Below are 19869 nucleotides of genomic sequence, written 5' to 3'. Positions count from 1 at the left end.
GTAACCCTAACATCTCCGTTTTTAGTCTGTAGGGATTCAACCTTTAGTTGCTGTGAACCTGCTGTAGATCCAGACACCATTCTTCATGAACAAACATCTCCAGTTATGAAATAACTGGAGATGTTTGTTACCACAGCATTTCTATCTGTGACTGAATAATCCAGGACTACGGGTGGTGGTGGTGACGCAGATGGATGAGGTGAATTCCGATACCCATACATCCAGCAGAAGAGGAGCAGAGGGTGGATGTTGAAGGTTCAGCTGGATGTAGATATCTGGAGCAGGTTTGGTGTTTTTAATTCAGCAGCACTTCAGAGACCACAAAAACACCACCAGGCTTCAAACTTCTCCTCAACCTGTGAGTGTCTTTAATGACTTCCTGTCTGCCAGACAGCATCGCTCCAACAACCAGCTTTAATGAGGACATCACTATTCAGCCATGAACACAATGAGCACCAACACTATATATATATATATATATATATATATATATATATATATATATATATATATGTTCTTCATGAAGGAACAAAACCAAACCACTGTAAACATCTAGCGTCAAATTCTAAAACTGTATGTCAACATTTCTAGCTTTGCAGACGATGTTAAAATGTTAACATCGAATCTTCAAACGTCATCAGAACAATAAGGTCTGAATCCATCCCAACGTGTGCTGGACTTCATCATTAAAGACAACCTTTGACAACATGAATGAATGAATGAATGAGAGGCTTGTTAAGTCCTGAAACACGAGACAACGGTCCAACCAATCAGCCTCCGCCTGCCGTTCTGCCGTCGCACATGAACTCTGAACGCAGTGCTGACGGGGAAGTGGAGGTGAAACATGGAGTATTATAGGATGTACCCTGAGACCGACGCAGACTCCTGTTAGGTGTGACTGAAGTCTGAGAACCCGTCCCACAGCGACAGCAGCTGGCTGCCCGTCTGCGGCTCCAACTCCTGTGGGGGAGACGACAGCAGGACGTCAACGGGACGGACGCTCACCTGGCCCCCCCCCCCCAGGGAACGCCGTGTGGGCTCACCTGTCCGTCCCTGCTGACCTGGATCATCTTGTTCTCGTTCCACGGGTTGAGGATGTATTTGGTGAAATGGAAAGGGAGGGTCTCCTTGTGGATCCACTCCACCCTGAAAACCCCCCCCAGTCCCATGAAGTTCCAGTCCGGGCAGCTCTCCTGACTGACGTCTGAGGTCATGCGAGCGTAGCCCTGTTCACACACACCTGAGTCAGTTTCCTGTCTACACTGAACATGTGCACTGGTGTTACTGGTGTTAATGGTGTTACTGGTGTTAAGGTGTTAATGGTGTCAATGGTGTCACTGGTGTTAATGGTGTCACTGGTGTTAATGGTGTCACTGGTGTTAATGGTGTCACTGGTGTTAATGGTGTTAATGGTGTTACTGGTGTTAATGGTGTTACTGGTGTAATGGTGTTACTGGTGTAATGGTGTTAATGGTGTAATGGTGTTACTGGTGTTACTGGTGTTACTGGTGTTAATGGTGTCACTGGTGTTAATGGTGTCAATGGTGTCAATGGTGTCACTGGTGTTAATGGTGTCACTGGTGTTAATGGTGTCACTGGTGTTAATGGTGTTACTGGTGTTAATGGTGTTACTGGTGTTACTGGTGTTAATGGTGTTACTGGTGTTAATGGTGTTACTGGTGTAATGGTGTTACTGGTGTAATGGTGTTAATGGTGTAATGGTGTTACTGGTGTAATGGTGTTAATGGTGTAATGGTGTTACTGGTGTTAATGGTGTTACTGGTGTTACTGGTGTTACGGGTGTCACTGGTGTTACTGGTGTCACTGGTGTTACTGGTGTTAATGGTGTTAATGGTGTTACTGGTGTTACTGGTGTTAATGGTGTTACTGGTTTTACTGGTGTTACTGGTGTTAATGGTGTTAATGGTGTTACTGGTTTTACTGGTGTTACTGGTGTTAATGGTGTTAATGGTGTTACTGGTGTAATGGTGTCACTGGTGTTAATGGTGTTAATGGTGTTACTGGTGTAATGGTGTTACTGGTGTAATGGTGTTAATGGTGTTAATGGTGTTACTGGTGTAATGGTGTTACTGGTGTAATGGTGTTACTGGTGTAATGGTGTTAATGGTGTTACTGGTGTTAATGGTGTTACTGGTGTTACTGGTGTTACTGGTGTTACTGGTGTTACTGGTGTAATGGTGTTACTGGTGTAATGGTGTAATGGTGTTACTGGTGTAATGGTGTTACTGGTGTTAATGGTGTTAATGGTGTTACTGGTGTTAATGGTGTTACTGGTGTTACTGGTGTTAATGGTGTAAAGTTTTAGAGTCTGTTGGTACCTGGAACTGTCCGGAGCCCTGAACAGAGAAGATGAGGATGACCAGGTTGTTGTCGGTGAAGGCTTTGACCAGTCTGCTCTCATTGATGGGTGTGGTGGACCAGATGCCCTTCTGCTGGGAGATCTCTATGTTCTTGATGTTGCTGCTCTTCATGATGAAGTATCGCACTGATGACAGACTGAAGACCTGCGGACACATGCATTTTAATTCATTGTCCTCCATTCTTAAGGGTTTGTAGTTAAGATAAAATCAAAATGAATCAGACACTCCTTCTCCTCACACAGCTAGCTGTGTTCTAGGCAGCTGTGTTGCTGTTTCAGAGCTTCTAGTGACACCACTGGAGACAAGACTGTCATCAGCGAAAGGAGAAACATGTACAGTGCTGATGATAACATTGTTGATCAGGCCCCTGTGTTATAAACTGAGTGTCCCCATGAGGATCTCTGAAGTGAACTCTAAAACTCACTCCAGAAAGTGACAGTTTTCACAACAAATACTCCCCGTTAACAGATGGGTAGATGTTAACAAATGTCATAACCAAAGCAGCAGGAAGAAGCCCACAGGTTCAGCAGAGTGAATACCTTCACTGGGGAGGGGGCAGCGCCGTCCACTGATGCAGAGCAGGAGGAGCTACTGGAGGAGTGACGCCCAGAGAACGGGTTTATGGGTAGAGGGGGCTCCTCCCTGAGGTGGGGCTTTACCTGCAGGGCCCCTGAGGTAGCCGGTGTCCTACGAGATCTGAGCAGAAACAAGATGAGATGATGTGAGAAGATTTCATGTCTAGTGTCCAGACACGAGCCGTAAATCAGCAGCACAGGACAGTCGACACATTTCAGGTACGTTTGTTCGTTTCCAGAGCGTTACTGGAGACAATATGACCTTCACAGTCTTTACATCCACCTTTACTGCACTAATCGACCAATCAGACAGAAGGAATGTTTTAACAACATTTACAGCACAATGACTGTCACATACTTGTCTTTGATGGCACTGGGGGGTCGGCCGTTCCTGGAGGTCCTGCCAGAGAAAGCCCCCTCCTCTGAGGACATGGGCCAGGGTCTCTGCCCGATCCCGGTGGGCTGCTGCAGACCCGCTGCCTCCTCCTCCGCCGCCAAAACCTGAGAGAACGTCCGTTAAAAACTGATCAACGTCAGCAATTTGGGAGAAAACTCATGAAGAGACGGGTCAGCGCAGGGGGAGGAAAACGTTTGGGCACGCCTGAGGAGTCTCAAGATTTTCTTTTATAAATCATTGGTTTTTTTGGATCTGCAATTTCAGTTTAATTTATGGTATAGCAGACCAAAACAGTGACGTTTGAGAAGTGAAACGAAGTTTTTAGGATTTACTGAGAGTGTGCAATAATGATTTAAAGCAAACTAAGCCTGCCCATACATTTGGGCACCATTGTTGGTTTATTGATTTGAATACCTTGAGCATTAATACCTTTAACATCATCAACAAATACAATTAAAGGAGATGAATATTCACATTATTTTTCTCAAAAACACCAAAGTGAGCAAGAATGAGTTCTGGTTTGTGACTGAGGTGACTGTTATGAAGATTCTTTTTGTCTGAAGCTACTACTGGTCCAACATTTGTCCTGTGTTTCCTGTGTGAATGAAAGTTAAACTGGTGGCTCACAGAAACCAGCGTCTGGACGACGGCCTCGTCTTGTTGTGACCACGGCTTGGAAACAGGGTGGATTCTCCTGAGGAACAGATTTTGCCATTTCTGCCTCAGTTCGAACACCAGCTCTGCAACCTAAGAATAAAACCAGCATGAAAAAATATTCAGCACCAAATCTCATTTCAGCTGTAAATCCTTAAAAATTCCTTTATGTTTGTATTGAATCGTCTGTTTTCAACTGCTGTACCTTCAGTGTTAAAGCTGCCTATAAATAAAATTAGCATCTACGATCCAACAGAGTTGAACCCCTGCTTGACTTATTACTGATGGGGTTACAACGGTAAACGGTCAGTCACGCTCACCTCTCTGTCCATCTGGAACAGGAGGCCCTCGTCGATCCTCAGCCCAGCGAAGTCCTCCGTCTCGCTGTCGCTGATGTCATCGGGTGGAGCGCCTGCAGGGAACAACAGGGAGGGTAAATCTGACCCGGTAGGATCAACCCTCACCTGGAGGAGGGAGCTTCTGGACCAGGTGTGTCGTTACGCCATGAAATATTAAGCATTTAGTCCTTCAGCTGAGCTCACGTTTAACAAAACCACATTTCATGTCCATTCTTACCAGCAGCTGTCTGCGCTGCAGGCTGTTGGAGGGCGGAGCTGGGAAGTTTGGCACATCCTCCAAATATGGCCACGGTGATGGGGGTCACCATGGAGCAGCAGCGGACGCTGGCCATCCTGTGACCCCGGCTCATCTCGTCATAGATCAACCAGTCAGTGGGATAGGCCGGTGCTGCTGGGCTGTTCTACACAACAAAACACACAAGACAGGGAAATTCAACTCCTGTCGTCAGAAGCATCAAACCAACAACCCAGACGTGACTCCACCCACAAGTCTTTGTTCATTTATGAAAGATTTATCACTAAATGTGTCTAAACATTAACTAGAACACACAAAATACTAAATAAGATCACATTTGTCTGCCACAAAGAAAGATTTTTCCAACACAGAGCAGAATCTACGTTTGACTGCTGTAAAGGTTTCATCTCTGTGGGCTCAGAGACTCGACCCACTGCAGTTCCTTTTGGTTTTCCATCAGATAAACAGACCTGCTGCCTCCAAAACAGAGCAGTCACTGCAGAGTGACATGAAAACACTGATGACCTCTGATCGGTCTGAGACAACCATCAAAGTGTGCTGGAATGAATCCATTTCTGCATAGTTCAAACCCACACAATCCATTTATAACGGGGCTTTGAACCAGAATCAATCGGTTCATTCTGAACAGAAACAGAATTATAACTGAAGTTCTTGAACTGATTAGATAATAATGTTCCTGGTAAATATAAATAGGTAGGTAGCTTTAGGACTTTTAAATTGACAGTTAAGGTAATTAGTTTACATTCTGTAGATGTCTCAAACGTGGTCAGATTTTTTTTTAAGAACTAAAAAACACCGATATTCACTGGTTACAATTATTTTGAATAACCGATTCTGTTCCAGAACATTAAAAAATATAACTTCTCTGGTTTGGTCTTGGTTCCATGGAGCGGGTCAAAGTTCTTCTCTTTAAACATTTAAACAAAAGAGGCAGAAAATGTTTGTTCAACCAACACAACGTCAGAAAAAAGGAAGTTAAGACATTCCAGTCTCTGGTAGCAGATTAGAGGAACACAGATGAGAGATAAGAGGTTCAGTAGAGGTGGCTGTTTCATGCATCATCACCATGACAACCACGTTTAATGAAACAGGACCTGATACCAGAGCAGAGAGCTGTGACCAGTGTCAGACCCACCCTCCCACATGAAGGCCCTCTGCCTACCTTCTTCATCTGGGGGCGGTTCAGGACGGACGTGGGGTGGAACAGCACCTTCTTCTCTCTGTTACTGGAGAACGTTGCCGTCTCCTTGTTGATGTGCACCAGGTTGGGGTACATCCCAGCCACCAGCGCTGCCTTCACCACGGCCCACTTCTCTGAGTTCTGGTTCACGTCACAGATATTACTGTCCCCACGAGCCCGGACGAAACCTGGGGGCAAACAGGAAGATTCAAACATGACATAAACCGTCTATACCCATAATTCATTGAAGTGACAGCAGCGAAGTCAAGAAGTGAGCGTCATGCTGAATGATTTAACAGGTGAGATGCGGGTAGGACTGACCCACAGCGCGGAGCTGCCCCAGCAGCTGTGTCCTCATGCCCAGGATCATGTCCATGGTGGGCTGGGACAGGAAGTTCTTCTCACAGAAGGACTTCTCCCAGCCGTCTCTGCGGGCCTTCTGCCAGGCCTGAGAACAACAAGAGCAAACACACGTGTTCAACCAGAGCAGCCGCGCTAAACTGTCAGCTTGTCATGTTAATACCTTTGTTATTTAATAAATAAGAATAATTCATAAACTTTATATAAAGAGTCCGCAGGAGGAATAAACATCTCCACTGACCACTGAAGATTACATCTAACTTCTTCATTCTAACAGCAAACTAAAACAAATAACTCCCATAATATTATTACTATATAGTATTATAATTACAATAATAATTATTATTACTATAAAATGTATTATTGTTATTATTATCATCAATAATAATAATAATTATTATTATTACTATAAAATTAAGAATTTGCGTCAGACTGTTTACAGCATGTGTTTACAGACACGTCTGGGAAGATTTCCCTACAGCAGCAAAACAGAATCCTCTATTATATGATGTTTACTTCACATGCATGTAAAAAATGTACATGCGTGTGTATTAAATGTAAAAGAAAAACCCCTCCTTAAACCACGGCTCACCTGGAAGGCCCCCAGGAGGGCCATGTGGTCACTGAAGGTGTTGCCGGTGAAACGTTTGCGGCAGTTTAGAGCAGCTATTTTGTGGGAACCCTGGGCAGGAAGGATGAAGGGGTCACGATAGGCCAACGTGCAGGCGATGGTCAGGACGGGGTCCAGGCACTTGAGAACCACAGCACACAACACCATCTTCCCCAGGTGGGGCTCCAGAGGCAGATCAGCGAGGTAGTAGCCCAGATGGGTCAGGTTTTCCTTCTGGTCCATGGCGTCTATATTCTGGTGAGAGATTTATGGTGTCAGTACTGTAGCAGAGGTATGTGGGGGCTTGTGTCAAAGGTCAGAGCAGCGTTTGTTACCTTCAGCCTCTGGACAGCGTTCCTGATGGAATGCAGAGGAGGGGGCTGTGGGGCTTTGGAAAGGAACTCAGCCACTGGACAGCAGCAGGGGGCCAGGAGCTTGGTCTGCAGGCACAGCTCCTGTGACGCACGGGACACGTTATCACTAGGACCTTTAATACTACAGCGTCTGTACGGAGTACTGTGTTGGTACTCATCCAGGTGTACTGCATTCAAATACATACACAATGCAGAGTGAAACACAGGAACTCCAGCCGCAGTGGGAATGGAGAACTTCACCTGGTCACGAGGTTATTAGTGACCCCCAGTGGACACATCAGAGACATCACTCACTAACTCACAGCAGACCCACTGACATACAGACAGCACTGAATGCTGTGGTTCTGGAGCAAAACAGGACTCTAGATAAACCAGGGTGAATGTTGTGTGTGTGTGTGTGTGTGTGTGTGTGTGTGTGTGTGTGTGTGTGTGTGTGTGTGTGTGTGTGTGTGTGTGTGTGTGTGTGTGTGTGTGTGTGTGTGTGTGTGTGTGAGTGCGTGCGTGCGTGCGTGCGTGTGTGAGTGCGCGTGTGTGTGTGTGTGTGTGTGTGTGTCCTGTGTGTGTGCGTGCGTGTGTGTGTCCTGTGTGTGTGCGTGCGTGTGTGTGTGTGTTTATGTGTGTGTGTGTGTGTGTGTGTGTGTGTGTGTGTGTGTGTGCGCGTACGTGCGTGTGTTTGTGTGTGTGTGTGTGTGTTTGTGTGTGTGAGTGTGTGTGTGTGTGAGTGTGTGTGTGTGTTGTGTGTGTGTGTGAGTGTGTGTGTGTGTACCTGCAGGGGCATCCGCAGCAGTTGTGGAACCTGGAATTCCAGCATGTTGTTGAACCTGAGTCGACTGAAAAGGTGGAAGCAAATTCCCGGTCTGCAGCGGCCGGCTCTGTGGACGAGGAACACCATCAGAACACCATCAGAACACCATCAGAACACCACCAGAACACCACCAGAACACCACCAGAACACCACCAGATCACCATCAGAACACCACCAGAACACCACCAGATCACCATCAGAACACCACCAGAACAGCACCAGAACACCATCAGAACACCACCAGAACACCACCAGATCACCATCAGAACACCACCAGAACACCACCAGAACACCATCAGAACACCACCAGAACACCACCAGAACACCACCAGATCACCATCAGAACACCTTCAGAACACCACCAGAACACCATCAGAACACCATCAGAACACCACCAGAACACCATCAGAACACCACCAGAACACTACCAGAACACCATCAGAACACCACCAGAACACCACCAGAACACCATCAGAACACTACCAGAACACCATCAGAACACCACCAGAACACAATCAGAACACCATCAGAACACCACCAGAACACCACCAGATCACCATCAGAACACCACCAGAACACCATCAGAACACCACCAGAACACCATCAGAACACCATCAGAACACCACCAGAACACCATCAGAACACCACCAGAACACCACCAGAACACCACCAGAACACCATCAGAACACCACCAGAACACCACCAGAACACCACCAGAACACCATCAGAACACCACCAGAACACCACCAGTTCACCATCAGAACACCAGCAGAACACCACCAGATCACCATCAGAACACCATCAGAATACCATCAGAACACCACCAGAACACCACCAGAACACCACCAGATCACCATCAGAACACCATCAGAACACCACCAGAACACCACCAGAACACCATCAGAACACCACCAGATCACCATCAGAACACAACCAGAACACCACCAGAACACCATCAGAACACCACCAGAACACCACCAGAACACCATCAGAACACAACCAGAACACCATCAGAACACCATCAGAACACCACCACACCTGTCAATCACACCCATCTGAGAAAAAGTGGCCTTCCTCTATAGAAATCACCAACTGGTGACAGAACACAGATCAACAGTTTCCAGTCTATAAGGACTGTCACTTAATGGCTCTACTGAAACAATCAGTCAATTGATTTATTGATTTCCTATCAGGTAGCATTTGTCTTCCTTCAGCTTGGATCGCTGTTCCTCAACTTCTCCTGAGGAAGTCAATGGATAAACGTTGGCTGAAAAGTTCCACCTTACACAGGTCCTTCTCAAAAAATTAGCATATTGTGATAAAGTTCATTATTTTCTCTAATGTTCTGATAAACATTAGACTTTCATATATTTTAGATTCATCACACACAACTGAGGTAGTTCAAGCCTTCTATTGTTTTAATATTGATGATGTCGGCAAAAAAGAAAAACCAAAAATCCCTATCTTAAAAAATTAGCATATTTCACCCGACCAATAAAAAAAGTGTTTTTAATGAAAAAAAAATCAACCTTCAAATAATTATGTTCAGTTATGAACCCATGAGGTGCTCCAGAATCTCCTGATAGCTGCATTGACCCTGCCCTTGATAAAACACACTGGACCAACACAGATGACATGCCCCCCCAGACCATCACTGACTGTGGGTACTCGACACTGGACTTAACATTTTGGCATTTCCTTCTCCCCAGTCTTCCTCCAGACTCTGACACCCTGATTTCTGATTGACATGCAAAATTTGCTTTCATCCAAAAAAAGTACTTTGGACACTGAGCTACAGTCCAGTGCTGCGTCTCTGTGGCCCAGGTCAGGAGCTTCTGTCGCTGTACTTTACCTTAGTAATCAGAGTACTTCACTATCCCTGGTTCAGGGCCTTACCTTCCCTTTCTCTGCAGAGCGCTGGCTTTGGAGATCCACACAGCCTTCAGCATGGACACGTGACTGAGAGCGTCAAAGGATTTCTTCCACAGGAAACAAACAAACAAACAAACAGACCTCAGTTCATTCTCAATGCTTTTTGTTACACCTGTGTTACAGGTACAAGTCACTGTACCTCTTTAACCTTTCCTGAATCAATCACAAACACAACATCATTGATGGTGATGCTCGTCTCTGCGATGTTGGTGGAGAGAATCTGGAAGGAAAAACAGACCAGTTCAAATCCAGCCAGTGAATCAAAAAAATCCATCCAAAAAGATGTTATTCTATTATTCATCGTAACAAATGATGACATGAGAACGTAGTCTAATGACTCACTATTTTCCTGACACCAGGTGGAGAAGTCTTCATGGCTCTCTTTTGGTCCAGAGTCAGCATGTCTGAATGTAGTGTGAACACCTGGTACCTGAGAGACAACAGGCTGCTCTGCTTTATCTTGTTAACGGCACAAATAAATAAGACCCCTTTAAACCTTTATATACCGGTATGTAATAATTCAGACAAGAAAAATCTAGGACTGAGTTCACATTTACATGAAATACTAGTGGAGTAGTAGTGGAGATTATTTAACATTTTTAATAAAATATAAAAATTTCTAACTTACAGTATTTTCCGCACTATAAGGCGCACTGGACTATAAGGCGCATCCTCAATAATTTGTTTGTTTTATAATTTATTTCATATATAAGGCGCACCAGATTATAAGGCGCACACAATAAAAACAATAATAAACTGTAGTTACGCAATCTGTCCACTAGATGGAGCCGCGCTGCTCAGACAGTCATGATTGCATTCCTGACTTCCTGACTACCTTTGAATGGACCCTGTTGTTATGTCAATAATCCATTCTGAGGCTCATCAAGGAAACCTGATCACTTGATCACTTTACCATCTTAGAAAGAAGTCAACACACATATTACAAAACCTGACATTAAAAACTGGTTAAATTCATTACGAGTGCAGTCAGTGCGAACAGAGCGGATTATTTCCTGATCTGAAGTTCGAAGCAGATATTTAAGCTCCGACTTTCGTCTTCGTTTATTAATTAAATATTGTGCTCCGGTGCTCCTACAGTCTGCTCTACCGTCTGAGAGCAGCTCAGTCAGAGCCGGGACTTCGGTGACGCCCCTTGACGACCGTTGTTAGGGGGCGTGGGCCCGAGTACCTTGTGAGGGGGCTCCTCTGGTGGCGGAGTGCGGCATGACTGGCGGCCAGACTGCCGGCTTATTTTCAGCGATCATGTTTTTAACCAATATTAATATGAATATTAATCCATATATAAGACGCACCAGATTATAAGGCGCACTACGGGATTATGAGAACATTTTAGGCTTTTAGGTGCGCCTTATAGTGCGGAAAATACAGTAATCGTAATTTCTAACTGAACCCAACTATACTGCATGATGTTCACACAGTGTCCAGTTTCCTCTGCTTTGGTCTGTAGCTCACCTGTCAGAGCAGGTGGAGAACCTCTGGTCGTCATACAGGATGCGGTCCCTGAGTGTCACGATTTCATCGTATCCAGGAAGGAAGATCAGCACAGCCCCTAAAAGCCAACAGGGTCAGGAACGGTCCAGTTCACTAGAGAAACGACGAGTGACGTGCTGAGGCTCACCATCACTGGTGGTGAGGGAGATGTTGTGCAGTAAATCCATGATGAGGTCGAGGTCCACCAACTCATCATCAAAGCTGTTGTGATACGTTCTGAGCAGCTCCTGGTCCTCGGTGTTCAGGTCCTCCTCCACCAATTGTGTTTCATCCAGGCTGCCCCCCTCCAACAAAGGACTGGAAAAGAATACATGTGTAGCATATCAGGAGACTGTACACAACACCCTCTTGAAATCCGGACAGGACGTTACTTCATGTGGTTTCTTGTGTCTTGTGCAGCAGTCCTCATGACCCTTACATGGAAGATGTGAGTAAATCAATGGCGTCTGTCTGCTGGAAGTGTCGAGCAAAGTCTAGAGCTGTCCTGAAATCAGATGGAAACAGGAGTAGGGAGGAATTACTGAGTCTTGTTACCATATGGATCACACACAGAACGACAAGTCGTGCTTCACACATTAGCCTTTTAATCTTTGATCAACTAGCAGGTTTTCAACACGACAGATGTCCTACCATCCGTTGGAAGCCTTCGTGTTGATGTTGGCTCCGATGCAGAGAAGCTGTTCCATCTGGGGGAGGAAACCCCGGCCAGCAGCTACCATCAGAGGCGTGGACCCCGTCTGACTGTGTCTGTAGTCCACTATGTAGAGCATCACGGCAGAGAGGAAACAGAGAGAGCATTCACACTCCAACACAATCACTCATTCTCAGTGTTGTCGTTTGCGTGCGTCCTGGCGTCCTTGACCCACGTTTTCTGACAGGCACGCACCATCGTCAGACAGGACGCAAACTTTAAATACTTACAATAAAAAATAAAAAATAAAAAAGTTCATGAAGGAAAAGACACAGATATTACTGTAGACGGCACAAACGAAAATCAGCAAAAATCCAAACATTTGTACCGCAATTGATGCGATTGTTTCCATGAGTGACGCGCGGCTAAATGTCAGCACCCAAGACAAAACAATGAGTACAGCTAAAGAGAAATGTGTGTGAAGGCTGTCAGCTTGGAGCAGTGTCCACAGGAGAAAACTATTGAGTGAAAAGCAAAAGTGAAAAAAACAAACTGTAATACATCTTTATTTCTATGACCACCAGGCTTTAACATTTTGATAATAATAATGTAATTTCCTTTTTTTCTTTTTACTTAAACAGTTATGTCGTAATTATTAATAAAATCATTCAAATGAAGTTTATATTGTACTATTGGCAAAACTCAATCCTTGCATACTCTTCTACCGTATGTTCTGTTATTACTTTTGGCATGTATAAACGTCATGTTGGGATGCACACATTTTTTGAAGCGCATCCCAGGGATGCACTACTTTCTGGAGGTAAAATGAACTCTGAATTTTACTCTACAACTAAAACACAGACAAACTCGCAGTAAGCATGTGTTAAACTTTGAAGAATCATGAAGAAATGCTGACTGTCCCATGTAACATCTACAACAGGGGTCGGTAACCTTTAACACTCAACGGGCCATTTGGACCCGGTTTCCACAGATTGGGAGCTGCTAATACTTTTAAATCTAAAATACAGCTAATGAACAAACTGTCAGAACCATTTATGTTCATATCCTGAGGACTCCCTGTATTTGTATTGTGTTCAGTGTTTGTTTGATCTCTACCCGATAAGGACAGAGATGATTTTTTAACAGGGATTCCTGTAGTTTATAAAAACGTTAAAGAATTGCTCTACATTTGAAAAAATAAATTGGTATGTTTAGATGTCTGTGTAGGTTCTCAGTTCTCCAGGTCATGGTTAACCAAAGCTGTTTAGTTTAAAAACAGAGTACAAGTTAAAATACAGTACAATACTACATACAGTAGTTGGTACTTATGGACTCATATCTCAATAGCTCTAATCACACAATACCAAATCTATGATGTACATTATAATAGTGACGTTCCTGAAAATGATGGATATAAAATTGGAATGTCAAAGGATAGAAGGTGTCACAAATACACAGAACTATTCAAAAGTCAGTGCTAAGAAACGTACCATCAACGTTTTCATAGAGGATGAGGTTGAAGAGCTGAACGAAAGCATCCTGGTCTTCATCAAGGAAGATTTTAGTGATGCAGGAGTCCATCTCCTTCACCAGCCAGGGGGCCAACTGTTCGCTGACGACGTCCTTCTGCCAGAAACAAACACATGCTGACTCAGCAAATGAGCAACGATGGACAAGTTAAAAAACACAAACACAACTTAAACTGATGAGGCCTGTGAAGCCTGAAGCTGGGTTGTGAAGGAGAGGACCCATCCTTTGCTGAATCAGCGCTAAAGGGGAGCTCAGTCCCCACCAGAACCGGATTGTGTCCTGTTGAAGTCCAGCCACAGGTGTGTGTATCACTATTTAGTACCTGATGAGTGTGTGGACGATTTACCATCTTGTTAAATGTGCTGTCTGCTTCCAGGGCGCTGCCGTCCTGGAGGAAGTTTGTCTCAGTGGTTCTCTGTTGTTCTTCATTACAACGATTTTCCACTGTTTTACACCATTCTGTCAAACAATTCTGTTTCTTCTCCTCTGAAACAAAGTATGGGGGACACCATTAGGAGCAGAAATAGAGACAGCCTGGTGCAGGAATACATACATATTCTTTTCATTCAGTCAGACTAAACTGACGTGATTAATAAAAAACTTCATACTTTTCTTTGTCTCTTCCTTGTGCTTCTTGGAGTCGTGTTTGTTGAAGCCCGTCAGCCTCAGGACGTCCTCCAGAAACAGTTCTGTTACCTCAAACAGCCGCCCTTTGACTGGAAACACAGTTCGATTTGATATGACAAAAGATGAGCCTCATTGATTCATGTAGTCGTGTCCTACATCGATATTCAGAATGATATCTATTATATTAACCCTTACAGCCCTGACCTATTTTGACTGTTTTTATTTCCCTATAACTTATTATATTGACATATTGGGGCAAAATGGACACACAGTCAAATTCAAGAATGGAACAAATGATAGGAGAAGGACTTACGGTAGATGACGGGACAGGAGCCAAAATACTGGAGGAACAGGTCCACGTCCAGAGCGGCGCTGGACAGGATCAGCTTCAGAGACGGGATGTTCTGAAGAATATCCCTTAATTTAGTGAGCAGGAAGTCAGTCAGGCCGTCGCGCTCGTGCACCTCGTCCTGGTGACACACAGCGAGGAACAATGACAACACAGACACGCCGTCGCCACTTCAACACTAGATTCTCATTTGTAGCCATCAGACATGTCATCAGCATAGAGGTCAAAAACTGCTGCGAAGGAGAAATCTTTTTCAGAGACATCAGAATGTCCTGTAACTTCTGCTAAAACCACGTCTTCTTTAGAGCTCATGAGTCTTTGACTATCTGCAGTCGTGACGCTCACCACGATGACGTGAGTGACGTTGGTCAGGCTGGCGTCTCCACTCATCAGCGTTCTGAGGAGAACCCCACTGGTGCAAAACGTCAGCATGGTTTTGGGGGAGACCCTGAGGATTGGAAGCCATCAGGTACGATAATGGCGGAGCTGACACGTCCTGCTGTGTAAAAGCAGCCCTTTGGTCACAGGTACCTGCTCTCCAGCCTGATGTGGTAGCCCACCGTCTGACCCACGCTCTCTCCTCTCTCGGCTGCGACCCTCTCGGCCACGGCCACGGCGGCCAGACGTCTGGGCTGAGTGCAGAAGATCCTGCAAGGCTCCTGGTTTCTGCTGCACTCATCCAGCAGGAACTGTGGGATCTGAAGAGTTCACAGTCAATCAAACCGGATATTTGTGTCGCATCACGTTCACCGGCCTCAGAGGAGGACGCACATTTATTCCTGACCGACCCACCTGAGTGGTTTTTCCAGAGCCGGTCTCCCCCACCACCAGCACCACCCTGTTGTCTCTGATCAGCTGGAGGATCTCTTCCTTGTGTTCGTGCACAGGGAGGGAGCACCGAAAACCGTCCAGCTTGGATGGACTCCTGCTCCAAGGCACCATGGGTAGACTGCTGTTCAGGCGTCCGCTCTCCCTCTCGCTGCCACAACTGTTGTCTGCAGCGGAAATAAAGAACATTACGTGACCCAACACACCAGGTGACTGGACACACACGTTTGATCCCCCTGACACAGAACTGAACACTGAACATGTACAATTTCATCTGAAAAGCTGTGCAGTAAGTTCTGTAAAGATTTTTCCAGACATTTCCAGCATCAACGAAGTTACAAACAGCGATGAGAGTCCAGGAAGAAATCAACACGTCTGCTTAAAGGTGAACAGAACCACCAGGACCGGCATCAGAACCACCATCCAGACATCTGAGGTACTGATGAGACGCCTCCAATGACTTAAAACATTTATTTTGTGCTTAGATAAATGACTGTAAAACAAATATGTGTAGTAGAATGATAAACACACCTTTACTTCATCCATGAACCATTACACCCCCCCACAGTTACAGCTGAAGGACTTTATACTCACTGGGGTCTAACGCCGCAAACATCCCAGTTTTACTGTTGGGCTGCAGGTCGCTGCGCTCCTTACTGCTGACGGGAAACTTCTGCAGCAGGCTGCGGATTAAATACATAGAATTGGGGGAGGGACTGAAAGGCATGCTGGGACAGTGTCGGTCCGGACAGTCTTTCTTCCTGACAGTGAGGAAGCGATCTGATCCTTTCCTGAAATGAGAAAAGAGAGACAAGTTTCTCAGTAGGTCGTACCTTCAGAGGGTTGATGAACTCAGTCCTGGGGGAGAAACTCACCCTTTGCTCTTAGAAACGTAACCCAGGGACTGAGCCATTCGGTGGACGAAGGCCCTCTCAGTGCTGGACAGGGACGATGGAAACTCCATCTCTGATTGGTGAAATACAGGACAGAGTAGTTATTACGTGAGGAACCCACCACGGTGTGACGCTGTTATTGTCCTGCTGTAAAACCAGAAACACAGAGACCTTTCTGGTCGCTGTAGCTGAACCTCTCCAGGGAGAGGGTCAGTGCTATCTTCACATCCTCCTCAATGCAAATCTCCTTCAGGCCGTTAGACATGGAGCCACGGGGAGTTTTCTTCTGGTTGCTGGCTGGTTTCTGTGAACCGTTAAACATGATGCACTGCAACAACAACAAAAAAAACCAAGTCTTTCTCACCACAGGAATACTTGTTGTCACCATGTGTCAGTAACACAAAGACACTACGCTTTATCTTAACCACTTTTATTTCATATGAGCAAAGATTTAAAGTGAAAAATGTGAACGCATTGAATGATAAGACAGAGTGGATCAGGACGTGTGACAAATGACATCCAAACAACCCTCAGAGACAGTTATGACACACGCTGTGAGAATATTCCACTGGACACCCATCCTGTACCGAAAACTACTTTTTACTTTTATTCTGTATACTTTAATAATCGCTGAAGGAAAGTTAGAAGCTCACTGTAGTTGTTTAAGCACACATATATAGTGTGTACAGACCCTGTAATACACACACACACACACACACAGACACGTGTGTGTGTGTGTGTGTGTGTGTGTGTGTGTGTGTGTGTGTGTGTGTGTGTGTGTGTGTGTGTATCTTCACAGCCGTTGCAGATAGATGAAACAAAGAACATGACTGGCAGCACAGGGGATAATAATGAGATGATGACCTTGAGAAAATTATTGTCAAGGTCAAATTTTAACTCTTGTACTCAGGAACCGGATAAGATAGAAGGATGAGGGAGAAGGCCAGGGTAAGACCATTGATCAAAGCTACTGCTTTGATCAATGACAGTAGGTCAGAGCACTAGCTTTTATCTTTGACCTATGACAGTAGGTCAGGGTAACATTTTGAATTCAGGGGTGTCGCAGGATGTTGCAGTGAGTGACTGCCTTGTTCTAGTTGTTGCTTTTACCTGGGCACCGTTAACCTTTAACCTCAGGTGACCCGCCCTTCAAACCACACTTTAGCGGTGTGGAAACTACTTGTTCCTCAGTAACATGTGACCCCCCCCTGCTAGGGGAGAGCCATTAAATCAGAGGGGTGTCTCTACGTCACAGTTAGTGTCTACATGTACTTCTTACCACTTTGCTTGGGGTATTACGGTAGAACTCGTCTTAGGACAGCTGACAGGGTCTGTGTGAAACAGAAAGTTACCGTTAGGGGTGTGTAATGATAAAGGTGTAATGATAAAGGTGTAATGATAAAGGTGTGTAATGATAAAGGTGTAATGATAAAGGTGTGTAATGATAAAGGTGTGTAATGATAAAGGTGTAATGATAAAGGTGTGTAATGATAAAGGTGTAATGATAAAGGTGTGTAATGATAAAGGTGTGTAATGATAAAGGTGTAATGATAAAGGTGTAATGATAAAGGTGTAATGATAAAGGTGTAATGATAAAGGTGTGTAATGATAAACGCGTCATGTTGTTGAGAAGCGCTGAGACTCCGGTCAGACTAAAGTTCCCGCAGAGGGTTGATGTTAGCTTGATTAGCGCTAGCTTTCATATCACCCATTTAAACAGTGACGCCATCGTTATTCTAACGGTCTAATGACGCTAAAACACACTGGAACTGTCTGCTGGCCGAACCTGGTCAGAATATTCACTGCGGCGCTCCTGTGCCGTCAGGAGAGAGGCGCTCCGCCGCGGATGTCGGCTCGTCCGGCCGGTAAAGACTCTTTATGGACACGTTCTTCTTCTGTCGTCTGACAGGACGCTCAACATCCACTGAGGCGCACCACTGCCCCCTGCTGGAGCTGCGCGGCTCCTGCATGACACCGCGTCATCCACTGCTGACAGGCCTGCTCTGTCAACGGAGACAACTGCAGAATGTTTTATTCTACCTGTACTCCCTTTCATCGCCGAACTGTTCATGCTATTTTCATGTCTCAGTTATTATTGTGCTTTTTTTTTTTACAACCGGTTAGAAGAGTTTCAGCTAAAATGAAAGGAAAGGTGTACAAAACTGTGGTGAGACCAGAGATGTTGTTTGGTCTAGAGACAGTGTCACTGAGGAAAAGACAGGAGACAGAGCTGGAGGTAGCTCACACAAAATCCAACACGGTTCCATCACAACACTACTGTTTAAGGCCACTGATAAAATGTCCTGTGCTTTTGTTTCTGTGTAGAACAAGAATGACCAACTAGGGCCAGTGTCCATCAACATTTGATGAAAACACCACATTGACAGTGTTAGATCACAGACGGGCTTTTGATTCCCAGTTTTTATGATGATGATGGAAGTCTGATTATGTAATAGGATTTTTATTACTTTTGTTTTACAATTAAAGACATTTGTGTAAAAATTTGATGTGCTTAAATAAAGTTGTGTTTAAAGTCAAAAGTCTTGCCGGTCTGCCTGTCCCTCTGTCCGTATGCACGTCACATTAGGGGGCTTAGTTTTCTGTTTTTGTAAACCAACAGCATCACTAACATGCAGGTACGATACATTTTGCTGGCAAGAAATATTTCTTGTGTTCAAACCAAACCATGACATCACCTTATATATCAAAAAAATATTTATTATTAAAATAAACATACTTTTTTTGGGAAACAATGTGTACACATCAGTAGCAAAATAAAACAAATGTAATACAGAGAACACTAGCTAACAGATTTTCTATGTATAACATAATTACAAAGCTGCTCCACAGCGATTACATCCCTCTTTTCTTTGTTAGAGTTCTTCCAAATGTCTGATGATGTAATTAAGCGATTTAAATAACGATTGACTGATTTTCTAATTAATTCAATTAAATTAAATTAAAATAAAATAAAAAATCGGTCTTTATTTTAATTTTAATTTTTTTTAATTTTAAATTAAATAAAGATTGATTGATTTGCTTACATCTCAGTATTGAATTTTTCTTTTAGTTTTTTCTTGTCTGCCGTTTTAAAAAGAGACTTTTTAAATCAAACGACCTGAATTTGGACATGTTGTCTTTGAATAAAACCTGCGATGAACTTGAAAAACGAAATTAACGTATTGTCTTCCACACCTCAGAAACCTGGTGAGAACAGAGAATCACGATCTGAACCTGAACGCAGACAAGAGAAACAGAAGTGTGATGCCCAGGGGCAACATGACAGTTAACCTGCTGGGGGTAAAAGCAGGACATGTGATGGTTTACCTCCTGTATAGCATACACAGAGCATACACCTAATGCAGCCACAAGAGGACACAAGCCAGTGTCTTATTGTGCCGGTCCCAAGCCCGGATAAGTACGGAGGGTTGCGCCAGGAAGGCCATCCGGCGTAAAACTTTTCCCAAATCAAACATGTGAATCAAACCTATGACTTCCATACCGGATCGGTCGAGGCCCGGGTTAACAACGACCGCCATCGGTGCTGTTGACCTACAGGGTGCCGGTGGAAATTGGACTACTGTTGGTCGAAGAAGGAGAGGAGGAAAGTGTGTTC

General features: G+C 44.6%; 1 protein-coding gene across 2 annotated transcripts; it reads right to left on the bottom strand.

The window, feature by feature from the left end:
- Nucleotides 1-3: 3 nt before the first annotated feature.
- ythdc2 (YTH domain containing 2) lies at nucleotides 4-18144 on the bottom strand. Of its 2 annotated transcripts, none has more exons than XM_068334340.1 (32): nucleotides 18040-18144; nucleotides 17533-17584; nucleotides 16425-16581; nucleotides 16236-16326; nucleotides 15955-16151; nucleotides 15325-15527; nucleotides 15064-15230; nucleotides 14878-14980; nucleotides 14497-14653; nucleotides 14165-14272; nucleotides 13903-14042; nucleotides 13517-13652; nucleotides 12026-12152; nucleotides 11814-11879; nucleotides 11523-11692; nucleotides 11357-11453; nucleotides 10226-10313; nucleotides 10023-10103; nucleotides 9848-9930; nucleotides 7913-8018; nucleotides 7108-7227; nucleotides 6755-7027; nucleotides 6124-6250; nucleotides 5785-5990; nucleotides 4584-4767; nucleotides 4328-4419; nucleotides 3981-4100; nucleotides 3315-3457; nucleotides 2921-3077; nucleotides 2340-2525; nucleotides 1044-1226; nucleotides 4-960 (listed from the first exon to the last, which is right to left on the bottom strand). In XM_068334340.1, the coding sequence occupies exons 3-32, from the start codon at nucleotides 16573-16575 to the stop codon at nucleotides 889-891; spliced, it is 4134 nt and encodes a 1377-aa protein (XP_068190441.1). In that variant the 5' UTR covers nucleotides 16576-16581; nucleotides 17533-17584; nucleotides 18040-18144; the 3' UTR covers nucleotides 4-888. The 2 variants fall into 2 exon arrangements, with proteins under 2 accessions (XP_068190441.1, XP_068190442.1); XM_068334341.1 differs by having other exon boundaries at nucleotides 13517-13649.
- Nucleotides 18145-19869: the final 1725 nt, after the last annotated feature.

The sequence above is a fragment of the Antennarius striatus genome, chromosome 15 (assembly GCF_040054535.1).
Source record: "Antennarius striatus isolate MH-2024 chromosome 15, ASM4005453v1, whole genome shotgun sequence".
NCBI lineage: Eukaryota > Metazoa > Chordata > Actinopteri > Lophiiformes > Antennariidae > Antennarius > Antennarius striatus.
The sequence above is the reverse complement of the archived record's forward strand: the minus strand, read 5'-3'. Positions and strand labels throughout refer to the sequence as shown.

What these genes read in the sequence shown, in the direction of transcription:
- ythdc2 (XM_068334340.1), bottom strand. Translation starts at nt 16,575, where the DNA reads ATGTTTAACGGTTCACAGAAACCAGCCAGCAACCAGAAGAAAACTCCC. An exon ending in GCTCTGGAAAAACCACTCAG is followed by an intron (nt 15,231 to 15,324) that starts GTGGGTCGGTCA and finishes TGAACTCTTCAG; the next exon opens with ATCCCACAGTTCCTGCTGGA. An exon ending in CTCCCTCACCACCAGTGATG is followed by an intron (nt 11,454 to 11,522) that starts GTGAGCCTCAGC and finishes GTTGGCTTTTAG; the next exon opens with GGGCTGTGCTGATCTTCCTT.